The following is a 22,125-nucleotide window of genomic DNA, read 5'->3' on the forward strand; positions in this document are numbered from 1 at the left end:
TTTTTTGTAGACACTTGGACCCCTTATGTCATATAAGGACTCTCTCTAATTTCAAATGGCTTCTGAATACTATGGCAGAGTAGATTGTTTTAAGCTTTATACATTATTTGTGCTATTACTGTACTTAGCTAGTACATGCACAGTATTTTTATTTTATTGTTCACTCCATTGTTTAATACATTAATGCACAGGATTTTAATTTAATGCTTTAAAGCTAGATGCCAATTGTTCTGTTTAAGCACACAGTATCATTGTTTGTTTTTGACTTCTAATAAAGGAGTGTATGTTGAAGTACATATATACATAATTTATTGCTTTTCTTTTTTTACCGTGGTATCGAAATGGCATCGAGAATCATGGAATTTCAGTGGTATCGGCATCGACTACTAAATTTCTGATATCGTGACATCCCTATAAGGGAGTGTGAAGTAGTGACAATTTGGGTCGAGCGATTGGTAGGTACATGAAGCTAAGGTTGTGCAAATTGTGCCAAAGTTTAGATTTCTGTGTGTTAACAATCGTGAAAAACTGTAAAGAAAGAAAAACATTTACAAAACGAAGTTGAAATGTCTCAGGAAAAAGTCATTTTAATGAATAAACTGAATTTTGGTCCTCAACTATGGAATAGCCTGCCAGAGGACATCAGGTCTGCAGAGACTGCTAATATTTTAAGTGACTCAAGACAAACCTTTTTCCAGTTGTCTTTTGAATTATCTATTTTACTCTTAATTTATTAATCTTACTGTCATTTAGCTTTTTAACTGTTTTTGTCATCTTGTCTTTTATCTTTGCTTTTAGTCTTTTATTGTCTTTTTATTCTGTTGTCTATTGGCTTTGTGCTCCAGTGTTTCCTCATGGGGGGGCCTCCACACTGGAAGGGGTAGCTGGCCTTTTAGTGTGGATGAGCTCCCCTTGAGTGCTTTTCCTCACATGGTTTCTCTGTGTCCAATTTTTTTTTCTTTTTTTCCTTAACATAGTTAGGTTGTGTGTGTGCGCGCGAGTGTGAGTGGGCTCATGGGGAGGTTTATTTTTATTGTACTATGAATGGTTTATTTACACAACACTGAGTCGCATGGTTCTGTATGAAAGGTGCATGAAAGGTGCTATATAAATAAAGTTTGATTTGATTTGAATATTTTATTAAGTTATAATACAGAATTAAGATATAGTGGTAAATTCATTTCATGAGGGCAAAATCGTAAATTAAGATAAATTCCTTTTATGTGAACAAAGTTACCGGTATTTATTTGAATAAAGTCAGAATAGACTGGATAAGCGGAACACAATGAATTAATGATGGAAAGTCATTAGAAATAAAGGAGTTTATGTGTTATTTTATGATAATCACATTTTTAATAAGTACATCAAAAGAATAATTTATGATAAAGTCACTTTACGTCGCTGAAAATAGTCCAACAATAAATCTAATATTACAAGAAATTCATTTTACGTGAATTAAGTTATGTTATGAGAAAAGGTTGTGATGCCAGGGGAATAAAGTCGAAATATGTTTTGTTTTGGGGTTTTTTGTAGACAGAGAGAACAAATCGGAGTATTACGAGAAAATGACTTTTGACACGAACAAAGCCATAATCATGAAAGAGAATGGAACATGAGTCATTTGAGGTATTCTCAATATTGTAGCACTACTAGTTATTATTAAAGCTGTATTAACAGAATAAAAGACAATTGGCTCCACATGTCAGTGTGTCTGCGCACGTGCGTGTGCATACTACTCACCATCCCTGAGCTCAGGCAGGCGTCCAACACGCTCATGTTGAGGTTCCGGAGACGCTCACAGTTGTTGTCGGAAATTTTCATCCACAGGCGACACTCGCACGTCGGCGGTAGCTTGAAGGTCTGACACATGGCCGACTGGATCGAGTCTGCACATGTGCGCATACACACAAACACACACACACACACACACACACACACACACACGCACACACACACCCCCACACACACTTTTCGAAGTGGTCCAACAGTCATCGCGCACAATGTCGGACATTAAATCACACCAGCAAATAAAGTGCAGAAGGGCAAAGTTTTGTGCTCAAGGTGTGTAATTCATTTTTAAATAGGGCAAATGATAATGGTGATGGAAAAAAACAAAAACTCAATTCATATTTAAACGTTTTGTTTTATTAAGATAACTAACTAATTAGTTACGGATAATAATGAACAATTAAAAATAATAATGAACAATTAAAAATACAAATGAATTATGTGTTTCTTTGCAATTTTTGCAAGGTTAGCGATTACATTAACTAACCATAACGTAATTGTTTTATTTTAATTTGATTTTAAACCTCATCTACCAATGAGATGAGCCCCATCTGTCCATTTTACTACCCAAATGTGGCCCTCCAAAACTCAAGTTCACCCACCCATTCATTCCACTAGCTCTACTCCCATTATTGTAAGCTACTGTTGCTTCGAACGCAGCAGTGCCCCCTTTGACCACAATGCTACTCACGTATGCTGTCGGTGCGGCTAAACTGCGAGGTGGTGAGGTTCTCCATGTTGTTATGGAGACAGAGGAAGATCTCCACTGGGTAAACTTCCACCTTGAGCGTGCTGGGCAGGTCCACCACCTAAAGCATACAAGGATAAAAACGCATGCATCATGACTAAAATCTGAAAATACATTATTTGTGACCAAGGAATTAAAAAAAAATAATTGAAGTGCCCAAACCCAGGTTACATGAATTTTTAAAAATCAATAAATAAAAAATACAACTATGGAAATGAAGGAGAATAGGAGTCACCTTGCGTTCTAGTGGCGGCTGCTGTTCTGTGATCCCGTACCAGGACAGAAGCTTGTGCCACACCCCAGCCGGCAACAACACAAAGTCCTCGTTCTCCACCAGACGCTCTTTAAGGTGGTACGAGTCCCCATCTGTGGCGAAGAAATCTGTTTAATACACTTGGATGGGATGGAAAGTTAATTAGTCAGCATAATGAGCATAAAGATAAATAGTATGTGAACAAATTTGTCATAGCATGAGAGAAGATAAATGAATAATACAACTTTTTAATGGAGAATCATAATTGTTGCAAAAAAAAATTATTTGATAACGTTACTATTTTACAAGACTCGGAACATTCGGAAAATTGTGTTACTTTATATAATAGTTATTATTATGAAAATGAGGCTACAATATTGGAGTGAAGTCATAAATTTTAGTTTATACAAATAAAGTTGTGGGAGTATGAGAAAAACTATTTAGACCATTGATAATGATATAAGAAAATATCAAGGAATAGTATTGAATTGTACGACAATAACTAAATAACTAATTGTAAGTGAATTAAGTCAAAATAGTGCAAAAATAATAATAATAATAATAATAATAATAATAATAATAATAATAATATCTGATGAACCAGGTCACTGGATCTCAAATAAAAGGTTTTTTTTCCTCTTCTTGTTGGCCGAACTGTCTGGAAGACAAACAGTCAACAGTGGGCGTTCACAACTTCACTGACCCTCAAAAAGCTCAACATTGTCGATCTGACCGGGAAACAACGAGTTCTGGTCTCCGCTTTCCACAAACTCCTTCCACTGTTGGTACCAGCGATGCGCCACTATGAACCTGACACACCAAAACACACAAACAAAGCAAACGTGACGTCACATTCACAGCCCAATCAATTAATTAGCTAGTCAATTTAATCAGATGATATTAGCGCTTAAAAAAAATAAAAAATAAAAAAAAAACAGCAAAAATCGTGTGTTCGTTTATTTCATTACACATTAAAACATATGTGACCGGCTTTGGCAAAAGGATGCCAAATAATCAAAATTGAGATATTGATATATTCAAATTCTGCACTTTATTCCCTTTAAAATGATATATAATACATGGACGACTGGACATACCTCAAAAATTGACGTTACAGCAATTTTAATGTAGGAAGGTTGAAATCCCAAGTGTTGAGAAAAAGGAGTTTAAAGTTTTAATCCATGCATCTTTCAAATGTCCATAGCAACCAGTACCTTAGGAAAAAGATATGAACCTGAAATTTTCAGAAACTGTTAAAATATCAACGGGAAGTCAATTCCAATAGCAGGCAAGACCACCGTCTGAGATTTTAACCCTTTAAAACGTTTTGGAAGTTTGACCTCTCAAGAGATGAAATCAGCCTCAACTTTGAAGATCACATTCAGCTTACAATTCATCTTCTGAGACATTAGCCAAATTCATAATTTTGTGTGAATTATAAGATCATTTGCAATTTGGTGTGGCCTGTGACAAGTTTATTGATAACATCATGGATGTTATGTCAAATGCCTTTGGTCACAAAGAAAATGAAAATGTTATGAGGGTTCAACAGATTCGACGTTTGAAGCAGGAAATCCAGGTTGCTTTTAACCCTAATATCCTTCCGACAACCGGACCATTTTGCCGGCGCGGTTGGGTCACATATGGATAATGACGTTCACCCCCTGCCCCCACCAAAGAAAGAAAAGCTGATTTTTCTCTTTGTAGTAAAGTTAAATGCTAAAGGATAAAGTATTATTAGTAAAGTTAAACACTAAAGGATCAAGTATTATAACACAATGTTCACACCTGTAATTCATATACATCATTGTTTGTAAGCATCAAATCGCAGGTCCAACATTTTCCTTACAAAAATATGTCCTAGTATGCACCCCCACGAAGCTAAACATGGTACTCCCGTGACCAAACCTATACACTTAAAGATGGATAAAAATGGGCGGAATGGGCGGACTTCTCTGCTTATAACTGGTAGACAGAATACCGTTTTGTTTTGTTTTTTTACTATAGTGGGGGGGCATAGAACATATTATCGCAAAGAAAATGTTTTGATGTGACTGTCAGATATCAGTTAGGCACTAGTCATATTCAAAGACTCCAACATATTACAATTTTTTTTATTAAGCGCCATAATTTGTGGCTTATCAATACAAGTAGGTATCAAGTAAACAGACACCCTACCTGCCACTGTATCAGGAAATTGAGCCATTCAATAGTTTTACATATTTATTGATGATTTATGAGGAGAACGCCTACATGGAATCAAATTATTGCTCTTCGCTTTCATTACTCAGGTTCCCATCTTGCTGTATTTATAGCATAACAGCAGTAGGCATTTTACCAATCCTCATTAAATCATCCTAAATAGACAGGGCAAAATGTAAAACCCGCCTTCTCTGCTTAGATCACTATTATCTTCCAATAGCATGCCATAGCAATTGTTAGCACTTGAGCTATTCCCTTTCGGACCTGACAACAGAGAGGACATATTTAAATCCTTAACAATCTCATTCAGCGCGTCTACTCAAGTCGTACTAGTCACCTTGCTGTACGTTAGCAAAATCTAAAATTCTTGTCAGTCTTTTAGTCAATCTTAGGGATGGGTACCGAAGACGGGACTTTTGTGGTAAGTATCGATTGGGATCGGTACTTCCAAGCATCGATTCACGTAAAATAAAACGGTGCCATGTTTCGATACTGAAGCACGTCGTTTTAAGTTGTGATTGTGCGGGAGTATGTGAGTTGACTATTTTCCATGGTGCACTTGAACGCAACATTATATGCAAATTACGCACCCGGCATGCTGACGTCCCCCACTCGCGGGAGCCTGAGCCGGTCTGGAGCCGCGTGGTCGGTCGGCGGAAGCGACTGACGGCGAGCGGGTACCGCAGCCCCGGTGGGAGCTCAGCTGAGAGACCAACCGCCCAACCCGCGGGTGCCACCGCTTCTTCCTCGGTCCACAACGCAGCATTCACACAACCGGGTCCAGGCCGGGCCGCAGCCGGTGGAGGGACGCCAACATTTCCGGGTTTGGGAACGAGCGAGACTTTTGTGCTGCTCGAAAAGCCAAACAAATACATACGGTTTATAAAGGAGGAGGAAAGCCTCCGCACCCGGCGGAAGCTGGAAATGTTCGCTTCCCCGGAATCAGCGCACGGCTGGGAGGGAGGTGTCGGCGACCCCACCGAATAGAATCATTACAGAAAGAAGGTAAACGCCTTCACCATCGTTAAGGTATATAGACATTGTAATTTGGATGTACAGTAGGCTACTACTCTTGACTATATTTACAATCGCGATGCTTGTGGCCAAAATGTAGCGAGCATTACAGCAGTGGCGGAGCCAGACTTTTATAAATAGGGGGGCCAGGGGGGGGCCAAGGATACTTCATCCAAAGATGATGCCAAATTTGTTTTCATGAAAATTAATTTCAATCGGAGTCTCTATCGATGTTCAAATATATTTAAGTACATATTAAGCACAGGGAGATTTTTGCACATAATGTGCCGTTTATTAAGAATGTATAAAATGTACAAAAAAAATAATAATTCAGCACTGTTTAACTTGAATGAACTTGCACGCACATGCAGATACTGTATTCATGCAATTACAGTACTTTTATCAACATAACATTATAATATGAACATAATGCAAATTTGTATTACAGTATGACTAAAGATCCTGTCGAAGTGCCAAACTTCATTTTCCACACACCCTATGAAAAATAAATGTATTACTCCAACTACTACTTCATTTACAACCACATAATTTATTAATGTGATTAATTAATAATCATGTTAATAAATCCTCCCCTTCTACCTGTAAATGCAAACGTCAATTAGTGTCGGTTTGAACTTTCAAACATTGGAGGGTGCTATTGTATTGCATAACAACAACAACATACTTATTTTTACCTTGCACAAAACTACGTTGCTTATTGATGTCCGTCCAAAACAATCTATCTGAACTAGAGGTGTCAGTGGATTAAAATTTGTAATCATAATTAATCGCATTACTTCAATAATTAACTGACTATTAATCACACATTAATTGCACATTTTATATCTCAATTTATACCTACATTTACAATAAAATGTACCCCCCAATTTCAATGTTTTTTTTTTTTGTCATTGATAGAGCAGTTTCATAATAATTCAATTAAAAAAAATTAAAAAATTCATTGATAGAGTAATTTCATAACAATTCAAGAAAAAAAAGTTTTAAAAAAAATAAAAATAAAATATGTGCTGTACTGTAAAACCAAAGCGTGACTGATTTGTTTTGGTCATTTTTCTCTCACTACAACATGGTATAATTGCATTTGTAAGACAATAGTGAAAGCTCAATGCATTTCTCTTTTCATATTAGAAGCTGCCTAATTTTTAACATGAAGTAACTTGTGAAATTATGCACATTTTTAAAACTGTAAAATACAACACAGTCCCCACAAATATATGCATTCGCTCTAGGCTTTTATTTTGTGAAGTGAAATAGGATGTGCATTGTAAAATGACGAATTTTTACTGCATAGGAACCAGAAACGACCGATGTGTTCTTTTCATATTAATAGCTCTGTAATTTTAAACAATAAGTAACTTGCGAGTTTCTGCACATTTTAAAATTGTAAAATACAACTTGACGCCAATCCCCACACATTAGGCAGTATCATTTAATTTATTACTGCTAAATTGTTATAGTGACCCCTTTTAATGACATCGGACGCTTTTATTTTGTTAAGTTCTCGGATGCGAGACGCAGCTGAGGCCGCGCTACTGTTACAGCGAACACATCGGTAGTTTCACTTTCACCCTGATGAGATATTTTGTGGAGATGCTGAATAAAATACGCCTCACATTTAAAGATAAATAGGCTTGTGCTCACTCCAACTGTCAAGACGGCGTCCATTCGGCTCTTTACTCTCACAGGGGTTTCAGAGTGCCCATGGACGCCTCTTGGTGCTCGGTGCGAACGCAACGGCTAACCGAGTGCGTTCTTTCAAAGCAAGGCACGGGTGGTAGTGGTGAGACACAGTCCAAATGGCTCCTCCACCTATATTCTGCCCCTTAAACACTGTATTTTAGCTCCAGTGCATTTCTATTGGGTAGTTTTGACGTGGACGTTTCTACTGCGTGGTGACTAGAATTCCCTGAGTAGAGGCTTTCCAAATAAGGAGCGGTCGTTAATCGAGCGTTAAAAAAAAAATAGTGCCGTTAAAGGCACTTTAAGTTAACGAGATAATAATGCGACAATTTTGACACCCATAATCTGAACATAAAAGTTATTTTAAACAGTCACTCACGTCTCACAGGCAAACAAACATGATATAGCCAAACGCCAACATGCATTCTCGGTACTCAGGAGACTGCTCCTTAAAACAGATGATTCTCCTTCTCCAGACTCCTAGTGAGGTGGATTATAATGCTTTGTCGTAAGTAGCGCCAGCTACTGTTCAGGAGGGGCATAACAATTAGTAGGCGTCTGCTTGGAAAAAAAATGCTGGCAGGCTGCATCGGCCAGGCGTGCGACGTCACTGCGCCGGTGCCGTGATATGTCAATCATTTGGCGTCTACTGGGTCCAATCACATTTCAGCAGGGGCACGTGCCACCCCAGCCCCCCCTCTGGCTCTGCCATTGATTACAGACCACGTCGGGTGCAGTCAAATGATTAATTTGAACACAATTATTCTCTTTGTTCACATCATGTCCCCGTCCAACTGTTATTTTTTTAATTTTAATTTTTTTTTACTATATTGAGTGCAAAGTGGGCTAGAACTTCAAACTCATTGCACGGTGTGTGGCAGCCTTTATGTTCTGGGAAAACAACTGCACAAAAAACGAAAACATCAATTTTTAATTTATATATTTACGGTTATACATTTATTTTTTTACTATTGCTCTCTGGCTCATTTGTTTTACATTTGTGTTATTTGTCAAAGTTTATATATTTAAAAGTAATTGTTAAATTGATTAGAAAAAAATACTGTTACATAACGAACATTTATTACATCCAAATAAATAAAATTGGGGGAAAAAAAATAAAAAATAAAAAAAAATAAAAAACGAAAACAAGAGCACAAATGTACCGAAAATTGGTACCGTTGAGTACCGGTATCGATTCCCAGGTACCGAGTATCGGAGCAGTATCGGTTCACTAGTGAAGTTGCTATCTATTAGCATAGCTGTTAGAATTTGATCAATTCTCAATAAAAACAGAAACTGAAAAACAGGAGATGAGAATTCAGGGCAAGATGACAATCTGCCGAAACACATTAGCTCGTACTCAATGTATGCTTGCGATAATTCACCATACAATTACATACAACTCAGCCTCCTAGAGTTGTATATGGGGTTCTTCCATGAGATGTTAAACCTCTACAGTGCAAAACAGAAATTTTATACCTTGACAGCTGTATTTTGTTTTGTATACACTATATAAATAGAGAATATTCTATTCAAAATGGTTAAGATGCAGTAGTACACTAATAAATCAAATCTTAATGAATTGAAGATACCTGGAGACCAACACATTGTGTTTGAAGCTGGCTCGTCCCCAGTAACAAAACAATTATGAAACAACCATTAAAGCAGACTTTTGTGGAACTCAAAATGTTCATTATACAATGTAACACTTTGTAAATCAGATCATTCACCTTTTGCGGCCTCACTGTTGTGTAATTTTTTTTAGTGCTATCTTGTATTCTTTTTTTAAGTAGTGTACCACCAGTACCCCCCCCCCCCCCCCCCCAACAAAGGTTTGAACATTCAGAGAAACTTAAGAAAATGTTAACGCTTGTCTGAGCAAAGTGTATGATGTGTGTGGTGAAGGGTTTCACAGCCTCAAAGAGAAAAAAAAAAAAGGCTTTAAAACATTTAAAGCCCCAGTGTGTAGCTCACGACCGCCATCTATCGGTCAAACAAGATAATGCAATGATTTTAAGCACACGAACTACGGCGTCCCAGAGAGACCCTACTTCAACAGCCTACCACCAATTTCACCGGAACAGAACGCAAACAACTTCTGGTATTCCCTCGAGTGATGACGTAAGTGAATTGCATTTGTTAGACATACTGTACAGATCCCTAATATTTGTGATTTAGTCATTTAATTTCAGAATTAATATTTTTGTCGGCATTGTTAGGAAATACTGTACGTCAGCTAATGATAATGGCTATCTATGTTCATATTTGTTAGTGCAACTAAACCATGCAACAGAGAACACACAGTTATGTTATGTTTTATAGACATGTGGACCATCTCAAAGAGGGCGAGGAGGGGGCGAGGGAGACGACGAGGAAGAGAACGCGGTGTCTCGTAACGTACAATTATGTCATCATGGAAAAATAATTCCATTCGAGCATGCATGTGAATGGCTCAAAACATACCTTTGCTTGGAATATGTGGTATTTAGATTACATCGTTTGCTGATATGTTTAGTATATCGTACAAAAATAATGGTGTTAACTGAACTACACATCTGCAACTCAGACTCGTAATTCCCCCCGTGTCTTGTTGCTACTAACCACTCAGAAAAGTGCTGCTTACAAAAACATTTGAAACCCTTTACTCAGATATCGATTTGTCACCATGTTGAACAATTTTACCTAATAAATATCACAAAGCAACTTAATTAGTTTTGATTGAAGATACAACAGCTTCCTTGTACTTCGATGTGCAGGAATTTACATGGCTTTCACAAATAGTCTTGCTCATGTAATAATGTACTTCATTGGCTCAGTGACTTTCAGTTCATTGTTTGGTACCTCATCTGACATACAATTGTTACTTTCTTGCAGAGACTCGTACAGGAAATGACCATGGAGGAACATGAAGATATCCAAGTCCAGCTGATAGACTGACACCAAGAAATACTTTTTGACACATTGCTGACACATCAGCACCACCATGATTTCCTGTACCTGGATCCCAGACTGCAGCACCTTGGTGACTTGTGGCAAATAAGTGACACTTTCCCAGATCCTCGAGGACAATACAAAGGTTTTTTACCTGGCAGACTCCATGTCTGACACTGGTTGTTGTAGTTTGTATAACTTGTATATTGTTGTTGTGTGTTAATTTGTACATTTTGAATAACTAAAAAATACTATTTCCTTTGGCGTCAACATGCAGTGTTCATTCGACACCTAAACTAACACTATTTTACATGACCAGAAATGTAAAACATCAAAAGCCTGGAGAATTATTATAAATGCTTGCAATGACAATGAATTCTTCATTGGCCAATGAATGTAAGGTACAGTACATGAAAATGAATAAATAAAATAAAGTAAAATAAAAGTCTACATGAAATGAACATATTAACTAAAAAAAAAAAAAAAAAAAATGCTGTTAGAATATAATGAGCTACATGAATTGCAGTTGTTCCAGAAATTTACCAATACGCTGTGCATTTCAAAATATGGAAAATAGACATACAGGTTTGGGCCAAAAGTAGTGTTACAGAGCAGGTATGTGTTGTACACAGCTAAAATATCTGATTAACTCAATACCATGATGTTTTTTTGTGTGTGTGTGTGCTGACATTGTCCCCCATTAACATTGCAACATTCCTCAAACTCTCCCGAACACATAGTATGATCTGTAACACTACTTTTCGCCTACTCTATGATGTTATTGGGGCAAAATTAAGGAAGGCTTGTCCATTGATTGTGTGAACAGACTGCAGTAAAAATGAAGTCACTTCAATGTTTGCTGGTTTTATTAAGTTTTACATGCTCATTGACTGCACAAGAACATGTTATGGAGTGAGGGCATGTTCCCACCAACGATGATATCATATTCTTCAAAGGCTTGTTGAGGAAAGTGAGGGAGGAGTCACTCCATGGCTTCAGACACCTGGTCAGCAGGTCCTGTGTAAAACAAGTGGTGCTTGTACATGTGACCATTCCGTATTGCTTCACACAAAAAGTTAATGTAGTGTGCAATGCCGTCCATATGTAAATGACATACCAAGACGTCGGCTGACTTCAGTTTGTTGCAGCTCAGATATGGTAGGTGGAGATACTGGTGGTACAACACCAAAGCCTTCTGGGGTCCTCCATTCAAGTGTCCTCATTCGGGGCATTCCAATTTGGCTGCTGACTCTCCCCTTGATATTTTTTTTTCTTGCAGGTCGGTGATGTATTTAAACGGTGCATGAATGCTTGTATACATCAGAATATGGTTCTGGAACCCCTCAAGTTTGGCTGTTGATCTAGTGTGACACAAACAAAAACAAAATTATAAAATAAAATAATTGATGATACTACTATATGTCACCAACTTTCCAACAAAGCCCCCAAAATAGAGGTAAGATCTTTAGTTTTTGGGCCCAAAACATTGTATTAGCTAGATAAAAGTAACTTGACTGCATAGAATATGCAAAGGCTGCTTGCTTGTCGAGTTTCCGTGGAAAACGTAGCAGCCTGTAAATTCTTGTGCACCCAATTACACAATGGACCAGTACACACTTGAGTGAGAGAGTTCAGACTCTAGCAGTGCTTACGGTACAGCCAGCATTTAAGTCCAGAAAATTATTCCCTGCCGAAAATTAATTTCGAGAACACTATTTTCACCAACCACAACGAAAATAATTTTCAACTCCTCCACTAATACAGTATGCTTTAGATTCTCCATTGAAGTTATGGGCAAATATACCTATGAAATCACAGGTACATTACATTACACAATAACTTGCGCATTTACTCTAAATATAACGTGCCAGCGGGAATCTTTTTTTTTTTTTTTTTCAAAGCAAGTAGCTACATAACGAAATCGTTCGAGTGGTGCGGAGTTGCTAATCAACAGATACAGTGATCGTAAAACAAAGGTACGAACATCGTATTAATTAGTACGGTGTATACTTTTTCTCTCGCTCTCAAAACGTAAACACAAATGTACTCTTACTTACCGGTCAAGTAGAAAGCAGTCGAAGGCAGCGGCACGTCCCAAACCTAGTCTGTTCCTCATTTCTCTCCATCTGGCAAATGCGGCTACAATATAAACTCTTGTTTTGTCGTGCTGAAATAAAATAAATTCCCAAAGCAATTGTGATGCTTGATAATGCTCTCTTCGGGGACCGGAAACTCTTCTTCTTCGTGTACATGCGGTCGCCATACAAACCGGAAGTGCGTCTGCAAAGGCGTTCCAAAAACGCGTTAAGAAATGGAGCGCTGAAATTTGTCGTTGACGGCACCCGTAGCAGAAAGATGTCGGCGAAACATGGCGGACACTAGCAGGCGAGGCGCGGTCATGTAAAATAATTAGTGATTTATATACTTACCGTTATATTTTAAAAAAGTATGTTTATGCGATACAACATATCTTTTTACTTACTACTAACACAAACATTTTTTTTTTTTTTAATGAATGACTTTTTATTTCACCACTAGATGCCACTGTATAATACTGAGTGTACCTTTAAAATGTGTAAAAGTAAAGAAATAACAGTAGGTTGCTACAAATTGATAAAAGAAAATAATATTTTAAAAAAATGTCAATACCTTAATCAAAGGTAAGCAGTTTTTATGTTTGTTGTAGTGGTTCTTCAACGTTGCTAGCCTGGGACCTGCATTTCACGATTGTGGCCATGTCACAACCCACTTTCATATAAGCTTAACAATAATAAACTGTATTGCCTTTGCCAAACATGCTATTATGTCCAGTGTTTCCTCAAAGTTGACACACCCCTGTTCAAAGGACAAGTTTTGTTTTGTTTTTTGTGATTTTTAAATCCAACCAAGTAACTTCAAATCTTTACACGATTAATATGACCTATACTAGTATAGCTCAATTAAGAAAAACATAAATATGTTCAAGATTTAAAAAAACAAAAAATAAAAAAATAAAAACTTAAAAATGTGGCTGCACAATTTTGCATTTTTAAGTCGTTCGACTGGGGTCAGCACATACCATCCACCATTTAAAGTGCCACCGATGAATCCCAAATAATGTCTGGCTGTTGTAGTAGGCTTTTCTTAACATATTTTTTTCTTTCTAGGTGAAGCCCGACAGTAGTTGCGTGAACCCTGACTTATATTTGAAACTGTTCAGAATTTCTACTACCATGAGATGTAAATAAAGCGCAAAATGACCAAATCCTGTGCTTGTCTTTTTTGGATTTGTCACTTCCATTTCTTGTCTTGTGCAGCGATTTGCTAGCTAACAGCCTGTGTAGACACACTGCACTCTATCTTCACTTTAAAGCGCAAATTCTGAAACTTTGAACATTGTCTCTTTCATCCTCGCACTTATGCTATGCTCATCTACATTAACGCGTTCATGTAGAAATTTTGTAACTGCAAAATATGATACTATCCACAATTTAGCGAAGAATAACTACATACCTACAGCTAGGTCAGACAGCAAAAAGTGAACCGCGATAAAGCGAGGTACGACTGTATTCGGTATCACAATCATCTTAGGGAATGGCAGAAAAGGCACAAAATTACAGATAGCCGCAAATTTGAGTTTTGGTCTAACAGCTGAGGTTACGCTCCACTTAAAAAAATGCAAATAGGTGATTCCTCTCCTCGGTTCTAGTTCATTGTGTTACATATTTGAAAGTTGTCGACAATATTTGGCGCTGACAGTTGCGATTCATCCTAAAACTTTACTCATCTACATAATAAAATCTGATACACAGAGGGTAGAGCAGGACCATGACATTTATTTTGCAAGTGAACCTTAACAGGAAGGGGTGGGGGCGCGCCACTCATGCTAACCTTAGCAACCAGCGCTAACGGTCAGTCAGAAGTTGCGAGCTTAAGCCGTAGCTTTCAATGGCTGCCACTTTAAAAAAAACACACACACACAAACGAGCAAAAAGTCTCCCACGAGACCCTTAAAAGCAGCCTTGGTGCGAGAGGCGATAAAGAAAGGGCAGCCGTTCTGAGGCGTACACGGCAACTGGTTAGCCTGCACGAATGTTTCTTACCAACTGTCCCCGGCGCGGAGCTCGCAGCCCTGGAGCAGACATTCGACCTCCTGCCGCTGCGTCTCCGGGTCTGGAGGAGGCTCGGCCGCGGAGCAGCGGCTTTTGGCCGCCATGACAACGGTCAGTGAGACATTAATGACGAGAAATGAAGGCAAAAGTGAACACTTAGAAACGCCGCCTTGCTCAAGCCATCGACTGGGGGGCTGCGCGGACTTGTTTGCGGAAGTAGGAAGTAGCTTCCAGGGGGAGGATGACAACTTCCGGGTTCGCTTCTCCGACCTTTCCAAACACACAAATCACTTGCTTCACTTTTCTAAATAGTATGGGTGAGCTATACATTCGCAAGACACAAACGCGAATGTACTGTGCATAAGTCGTGTAATGTTCATGACAATTTAAGTGTTGAGTTATAATGGCGGCGTCACGTTTGACACGTAAACGTAAAGTAGGTAACATGTATTAAAGTCTCTTATTTGGCTGTGTCACAACGAGTTCTTTCAGCTTGGTGACGTCTTATGTTTTGATGAATGTATCGCGAGATTAGCGGCGGGACACGTTTACGATACTTGACTACAGCGAGATTTGCAACATTTTATTTGTCTTGGAATGACAGATAGATGCCTCGATGAAAATTGAAAGGGTGACAACAAGGTAGAAAGATAATTGAGCCCAGGGTATTTGCAGAGGCTGAAATTTATAGGAGAGATGCATTAAGGGGTTTTAACATGTCTGTGGTATCCTGTTGTAAAAAAAAAAAAAATAAAATAAAAAAAATAATAATAATAATAATAAGATATTCACTAATGCCACTTTTTCACACCGAGTACAAACTTATTTGAGTACTAGCCGATACAGAGTACTGTGCCCTGTTTTTTAACATTGTAGAAATTTCAACTAAACTATTTTGCTATAATGGTAATAATTTTAATTATATACTTTGATAGCACATTATTGCCAAAGGGAAATTTCCCGTTTTGTGGCTGTCCCATGCAGTGAACCACTGGCCTGCATTTGTTTGGCCGTCTCCTCCTCCACCTCACTTGGAAGTCAGCTGCAGTGTGGAAAACAAGCCATTGAATTATCATTGGTGGATGAAACATTTTATTACCAAGCCACCCAGTTAAAGTTAAATTAATGTAGTAAGTAGGGGGCACAACATGCCCAGACAAATACTTCCCACCCCCACGCAGACAACTTAGTTGAACATATAGAAACTAATGGTAACACTTCGCTCAAGATTATTTGCCTAAATGTGCAGATCTGCATACCTTTTGCTTTGGCTGCTGCATCTTCCTGGAACGTTGTCCAACTAAGTTGCTAAATCTCTGGCTGAGAAACTGTGTGAAGGTGGCTATTAATTTTGCTTTAGTACAAATGGACTTGCTCATAGACATGTTTTCATAAAAAGACAACGAACTCAATAAACCAGACACAAAACTACTGTAGCCTATGTGAATTCACAAACAAAAAAGTCAATTTCCCTTCAAGTCCAATTTGTATTATTTCATTTTTTAGTCAAATTTATCACTTTGTTGTCACTTAAGCATGTGACATTTAGGAATTGTGAAATTAAACTGTAAAATATGTTTTATATATTTTTTATTTGGAGAAAAACAGACACACACAAAGGGCGTCGCGTAGAAGAAAATAGATTCACCTCTTTTACACATTGCAGACCATTTTCATTTGAAAGTTTCATCATAAATATTCTCTGCAGTGTTTCTGAAAGAGCATTAATAATTCAGTAACCGGGGGTATAAAAAAAATAAAATAAAAAAAAATACGCAGCATTTGTACGTCATGTCTTCATCCAAATATCGCGAGACCTGCAAGCGTAACTCGCGGCTGGGTCCTCAGCCAATGGGAATGGATGTTATTTGTAGTTTCCGGAGCGGGAACAACGTTGTTGTTGTGGAGAGTAGCCATCATGGACGTGGAGATGACTGAGGCACCGAGCGAGAAGAAGAAAGCTGCAGAAGGCGCACGCAAGCCAGACACGGAGGCCGGGGAGGGGAGCAGCACCAGCTCCGTCTCCTATGAGCTGCCTTGGGTGGAGAAATACAGGCCGATGAAGCTGAACGAGATTGTGGGGAACGAGGACACAGTGAGCCGCTTGGCGGTGTTCGCCCGGGAGGGAAACGTCCCGAACATCATCATTGCAGGTCAGCATGGAACCACTACAGCACAATGTACAGTACATTACTGAATCATTCATGCCCACTTTCTCATCGAACACAACAGATTATTCGACTGTTGTGAATTGCACAGCTCACATGCAATGGCCTACGTTTGTGTCAGTGTTTTTAACCATGCCAGAGAAATTATGCATTCTGAAACGTTTTTAGCACAATTGTTGTCCATTATTAACTTTTTTTTTTGTTACCATGTCACACGTTACGTAGCCTACTTCCGGGCCGATCGTACCATTTGTAAACGTATGTGTCATTTGATAGACGCTAAAGGGTTGAGAGAACACAATTTGAAATTGCATGATTGATCATTTTAGTTTTCTCCACTGCCGCAGTTTGAATGTGTGAAGTGTCAGATGAATTGAAGATGTTACAGGAGTTAAATGTATTCCGATGAATCTTGATCCTGCAGTTTCACAGACATGTTAGTAAGAATGCTTTTAAAATGTGAACAAATTGTTCTTTTATGTCAGAGATACTGGATCACAATGAAAGTTAATGTCAAAGGTTAATCCACTCTGATGTCTATGATTCAGGTCCCCCTGGAACTGGAAAGACAACCAGTATCCTGTGTTTGGCCCGAGCGCTGCTTGGCGCCTCCTTGAAGGATGCCGTGCTGGAGCTCAATGCCTCAAATGACAGGTGAGATCACTTTTTTTTTTTTCCATTTTCATTAGTTGCATTTTGATATTTGGTTGTGATGCTTTGGTGTGCGTAGGGGCATTGATGTGGTGAGGAACAAGATCAAAATGTTCGCCCAGCAGAAGGTGACGCTCCCCAAAGGACGACACAAGATCATCATCCTGGATGAAGCTGACAGGTGAGATAAGGGAATGGAGGATTCCATACACACCTGCAACCACATTTAGAAGCAGGAAGTAAAAATGGCACATTTCAGTGTTTACATTACACCAAATGGACCTTCTCGGTACCTAATTAAAGCAGTACAGATGTTACTTTTGTCCACTCCCAACTTTGACATTTCCCCAGTATGACTGACGGAGCTCAGCAGGCATTGAGAAGGATCATGGAGATCTACTCCAAGACGACGCGCTTCGCCCTGGCCTGCAACGCCTCCGACAAGATCATCGAACCGATCCAGTCACGCTGCGCCGTTCTGCGCTACTCCAAACTGACCGACGGCCAGATCCTGGCGCGGTTGCAGGAAGTGGTGGAGAAGGAACGGCTGTCCGTGTCTGACGACGGCCTGGAGGCGATCATCTTCACCGCGCAGGGAGACATGCGGCAGGTGAGGACTCCCGCGCCGACACGTTTCTTCTCGTAGGGTTTTTCTTGGCCCTCGCTTCTTGCTTCCCGTTTGCGTGTGGCTAGGCGCTGAACAACCTGCAGTCCACCAACTCGGGCTTCGGCTACATCAACAGTGAGAACGTGTTCAAGGTATGCGACGAGCCGCACCCTCTGCTAGTGAAGGGCATGCTGGGACACTGCGTGGATGGAAATGTGGACGAGGCGTACAAAGTGGTGGAGCAGCTGTGGGCGCTGGGCTACTCGCCGGAGGACATTATCGGGAATATCTTCAGAGTGTGTAAGACCTACCAGATGGCCGAGTACCTCAAACTGGAGTTCATCAAGGTGAGGCACAAACTAAAAAATGTGACACATTAAGACACTAATCTGCAGTTCCTCATCTGAACCATGTGCAGTGATGTTTTATTATTTTTTTGCTTTCAGGAGATCGGGTACACACACATGCGTATCATCGAGGGCGTTAATTCACTTCTGCAGATGGCTGGACTGGTGGCTCGTCTTTGCCGTAAGACGGCGCCCCCTACTGCCTGCTAACGGCACTGAGGACATCAGCCTTGAATGAATCATTTGACTTTTAACACAATGTATATTGTTTTGTAGCCTTCAAGAAATAAAACTTAATGTCTATACTCGTAATAAATGTTTTGTTAATTCCGTGTTTCCCTGCTGGATGTTTTGAGGCAGAAGCAACACATCACGTCAACATTTATTTAAGTCCCAACATGTCACTCAAATACTTGAGCACAAATCTGCAAAGTTGTAACAAAGACATATTTACACATCACATTGTAAACAACAACTTTGGAGACTTCCCAAGTGTTCCACTAGGGCACGTGTCAAGATCTGGTCCTCGAGGGCCTGCATATTTTCGAGGTATCTCTACTCCAACGCACCTAATTCAATTATGAGGATAATTATCAGCCTCCTGCAGAGCTTTCTTATGAGCTTAAATATGAGTCAGCTGTGTTGAAAGTGGAAAACCTGCAGGACTGTGGTCCTCGAGGGATGCAGTTTGACACCGATGCGCTAGGGGGAAGTAGTGATGAGACGAAATGGGCCGAGGCTCCGGCTTGTGTCGAGTAATGGGAGGGGCGTTTCCATGAAGCTTGTCATTTCGGCAAAATCCGGAGTTTATGGCATTTGAAGCCTCGCAGGCCGGCTGAATCGCATTATCGCTTCAGTCCGAGAGGTCGGCAAGATGGCGACCCATGTACATGCGCATTTTTGAGCTCTTGAATGTTGATGTAGTACCTAGTGATGGTAAACTGAAGTATCACGAAGCAATGAGGCTTTCCATCCAACTGGTTCGCTCCTGGGCCGAAGCATCATGAGGCTTCATTTGTTCTATTGCGCCTTCATGTGGAAAGTAAATGTCATGACAGAGTGATTAAAATGATTTGATGGGGTCAAAAGGGCAGAGTTGTGATGTGAATGAATGTGCGTGTGTTACATGAAAGAATGACTGCTTTATTTTAGACATTGACATATAAACAACGAACAAGACACACCTTTCATTCATTTGTATTAAGGAAAACTAGCATTTCCAAAGTTTTCGGCTTTATACTGTTTCTTTTTATAGATAGGATTTCTCCTACTTTTGAAAATAGTCTTTCGCAAGGGACGGATGAGGCCGGGGTACGGAGAAAGGCTATTGCTAGTTTGTAGAGGTTTGGGTAGACATGTTTGTGCAGCTCCCAGTAGTCCAGGGGGTTTGACATCCTGCTTATGTTGGGTTCCCCCAGGTAAGTGTGGACCTCCACAGTTGCATCTGCGATCTCACTCTGGGTCCTCCTCTGCATGACTGTGGTCCAATCGCCGCCACAGTTTGTCACCTAAGACACAACAGGCAGTTCTGGCTGCCCATCGTAGAGATGGGAGCAAAAGAATGCCTTATCCCACAATAATGCATATTTCCTGTTGTGTAATTAACACCATTAGAATGTATCGAATATTACCTTTGTTGTGTGTTTTTTGTATAAACAAATTTTGTAAACTGCTCTGCTGTCTGCGTTTCTGGGATCCGCCTTCGCATCATAACAGGTTGTTGGCGTTGAACATTGCTTTTGCTCTACTCGTCGTCGCTACCATCTCCATGGCAGCAGAACACCAAACAGCATCGCATGGGATGAATGACATCAGGTTTCTTTCCTGGTGCTGGCTCTCTTTTTTCTCAGAGTAGCACTATGTATAATGTACCACAGTACCAGGCCGCTGGTCTGCTTGACCGTTTCACTGTCAAGCTCGAAAAACAGCTCAGCTCATGCCAGCACTTCTGTAATGGTCCTTTTGGAATACCGATCTCATACATCTGCTTCCAGGTAAATGTGGTCACCAAATTTGAAAGTGGAAGGTTGCCCCACAACGCTGTATTCTTTTTTTGGTAGCAACCCCCTTTCTCCTTTGTTTTCAAAGTGTCCCCTTTTCCTTTCCATTGCATAAGCCTAGCCAAGCTCCATTTGTCCCTATCTGTTAGCCAAAAGCTTAGAGGGCTCAGAAATTCCCACTAGGGCTGCACAATATATCGAAAAAATAACGATATCGCGATATTGGCCCTTGCATTATGCATATCGCAAAGGCATGCAATAAGTTTTATACAGAATTTTATGCTTTTTATATGAATTTGACCAGTCAGATGTTAACTAAAATGTGCATCGCCATCCAATAGTTGAAAATTATCAAGACATAATTATAATTAATTAACTAAGATTACATTAAGGTTGCTTATTTTGTCGCATGAAAAATGTTTTTCTTTCATTAGATAATAAAAATGTAATTTCTTTAGGTACATGTTAAATATCGCAATAATATCGATATCGATACGTTCGGCAAGTATATCGCATATCGCATGTTTTACCAATATCGTGCAGCCCTAATTCCACCACTATTTTGTTAAATTTCCACCAGAGTAATATAGTGTAGTTCGGTCCCGTCGCCATGGGCGGGCCTTGGGGGTCCGTGCCCGCCCTGTCAGTCAGCCGTGCCCGCCCTAGCAAGATGACTCACCAACTATTCGCCCTATCAGTCACGTAAACTTGCGCCTTCTGTTTTAAGTAAAGCATGGCGTGCCAGCCAACCACATACCTCCTTTCAAGCTTGACTGTGATTGACAACTAAGCGAGCCAATGACAATCAAGATCAGGAGGGGTGGGGTGGGGTGGGGGGAGACGCGCGCTCTGCAGACGTGCCTTAGCCAAATCTACTTCCGGGTAGATAGTGCGCATTTGCCGGCTGGCGCTGGCATAAAGACTGAGCAGTGAGCACGTCCTTCGGCTTTAATGGGAGCCACCAAACGCCAAACCTTGATCCAGGATGACACAGTTGACATCATTGGGAATCCTGAGTCCACTGGTTACGTTTACAAGTGAGTGGCAAACTTTTATTTTAATTAGTCAAGCCACACAGCACGGATGAATTGAAGCAATACACAGTATGCGGTTAACAGACCCAAGCAGTCACACATACACAACAACAACTAAGGAGCATAAAATTATTTATCACTGAAGCAGTTGCAGTACAATGTGAGTTGAATTCTCTTTTTTATTGCCAAGTTTGTTCATGTTGATGACTGTCACTAAGTTCTAATTAAAAAAACAAACAAAAAACAGCACTTTACACATCCTTTTGGATTGATATTCTGCTTAGTTTTTTACTGAACCCATATGTTGTTTCTGTATATCATCGACATAACTCAACCTTATTTCTAAATCACTTTAAAACATCAATTGCTGCATACAAAGTGCTGTGCATGGAATAGAAATTAGTCTTTTAGTAGACACAAGTGAAATAAAATAACACAAAATAAAATTAATTAGAGTAAATATAAGTAGATAAGTATACACGCAAATAAAATTAATACTAAAAAAGAAATCTGTATAAGTATAGAAATAAAATAACACAAAATACAGAAGGCACCATAAAAAAAAGTAAAATGATGTGAAGTCTCATGCT

At 39.5% G+C, this 22,125-nt stretch overlaps 2 protein-coding genes across 6 annotated transcripts in view; one reads left to right on the plus strand and one right to left on the minus strand.

Moving 5' to 3' along the window:
- The window catches only part of usp11 (ubiquitin specific peptidase 11), a 32,869-nt gene extending 17,747 nt beyond the window's left edge, over positions 1 to 15,122 (minus strand). The window contains exons 1-5 of one of the 2 annotated variants that reach the window (XM_077514106.1): positions 14,720 to 15,122; positions 3,493 to 3,599; positions 2,772 to 2,902; positions 2,480 to 2,597; positions 1,741 to 1,886 (exon numbers count right to left, since the gene is read on the minus strand). In XM_077514106.1, the coding sequence (XP_077370232.1) occupies positions 1,741 to 1,886; positions 2,480 to 2,597; positions 2,772 to 2,902; positions 3,493 to 3,599; positions 14,720 to 14,832 (615 nt within the window). In that variant the 5' untranslated portion in view covers positions 14,833 to 15,122. Of the gene's footprint in view, positions 1 to 1,740; positions 1,887 to 2,479; positions 2,598 to 2,771; positions 2,903 to 3,492; positions 3,600 to 5,581; positions 5,788 to 14,719 lie in introns of those variants that run through there. The other variant, XM_077514105.1, reaches the window with a different exon arrangement.
- Positions 14,531 to 18,837, plus strand: rfc2 (replication factor C (activator 1) 2). 4 transcript variants are annotated; one of them, XM_077514109.1, is made up of 7 exons: positions 14,531 to 15,370; positions 16,603 to 16,881; positions 17,445 to 17,550; positions 17,627 to 17,728; positions 17,899 to 18,157; positions 18,241 to 18,501; positions 18,601 to 18,837. In XM_077514109.1, the coding sequence occupies exons 2-7, from the start codon at positions 16,647 to 16,649 to the stop codon at positions 18,709 to 18,711; spliced, it is 1,074 nt and encodes a 357-aa protein (XP_077370235.1). In that variant the 5' UTR covers positions 14,531 to 15,370; positions 16,603 to 16,646; the 3' UTR covers positions 18,712 to 18,837. The 4 variants fall into 4 exon arrangements, with proteins under 4 accessions (XP_077370235.1, XP_077370234.1, XP_077370233.1 ...); XM_077514108.1 differs by having other exon boundaries at positions 14,532 to 16,881; XM_077514107.1 differs by lacking the exon at positions 14,531 to 15,370 and having other exon boundaries at positions 16,581 to 16,881; positions 18,604 to 18,837.
- Positions 18,838 to 22,125: the final 3,288 nt, after the last annotated feature.

This window comes from Festucalex cinctus, chromosome 2 (genome assembly GCF_051991245.1).
Source record: "Festucalex cinctus isolate MCC-2025b chromosome 2, RoL_Fcin_1.0, whole genome shotgun sequence".
NCBI lineage: Eukaryota > Metazoa > Chordata > Actinopteri > Syngnathiformes > Syngnathidae > Festucalex > Festucalex cinctus.

What these genes read in the sequence shown, in the direction of transcription:
- rfc2 (XM_077514108.1), top strand. Translation starts at nt 16,590, where the DNA reads ATGTTATTTGTAGTTTCCGGAGCGGGAACAACGTTGTTGTTGTGGAGA. An exon ending in CCCGAACATCATCATTGCAG is followed by an intron (nt 16,882 to 17,444) that starts GTCAGCATGGAA and finishes TCTATGATTCAG; the next exon opens with GTCCCCCTGGAACTGGAAAG. An exon ending in ATCCTGGATGAAGCTGACAG is followed by an intron (nt 17,729 to 17,898) that starts GTGAGATAAGGG and finishes ACATTTCCCCAG; the next exon opens with TATGACTGACGGAGCTCAGC.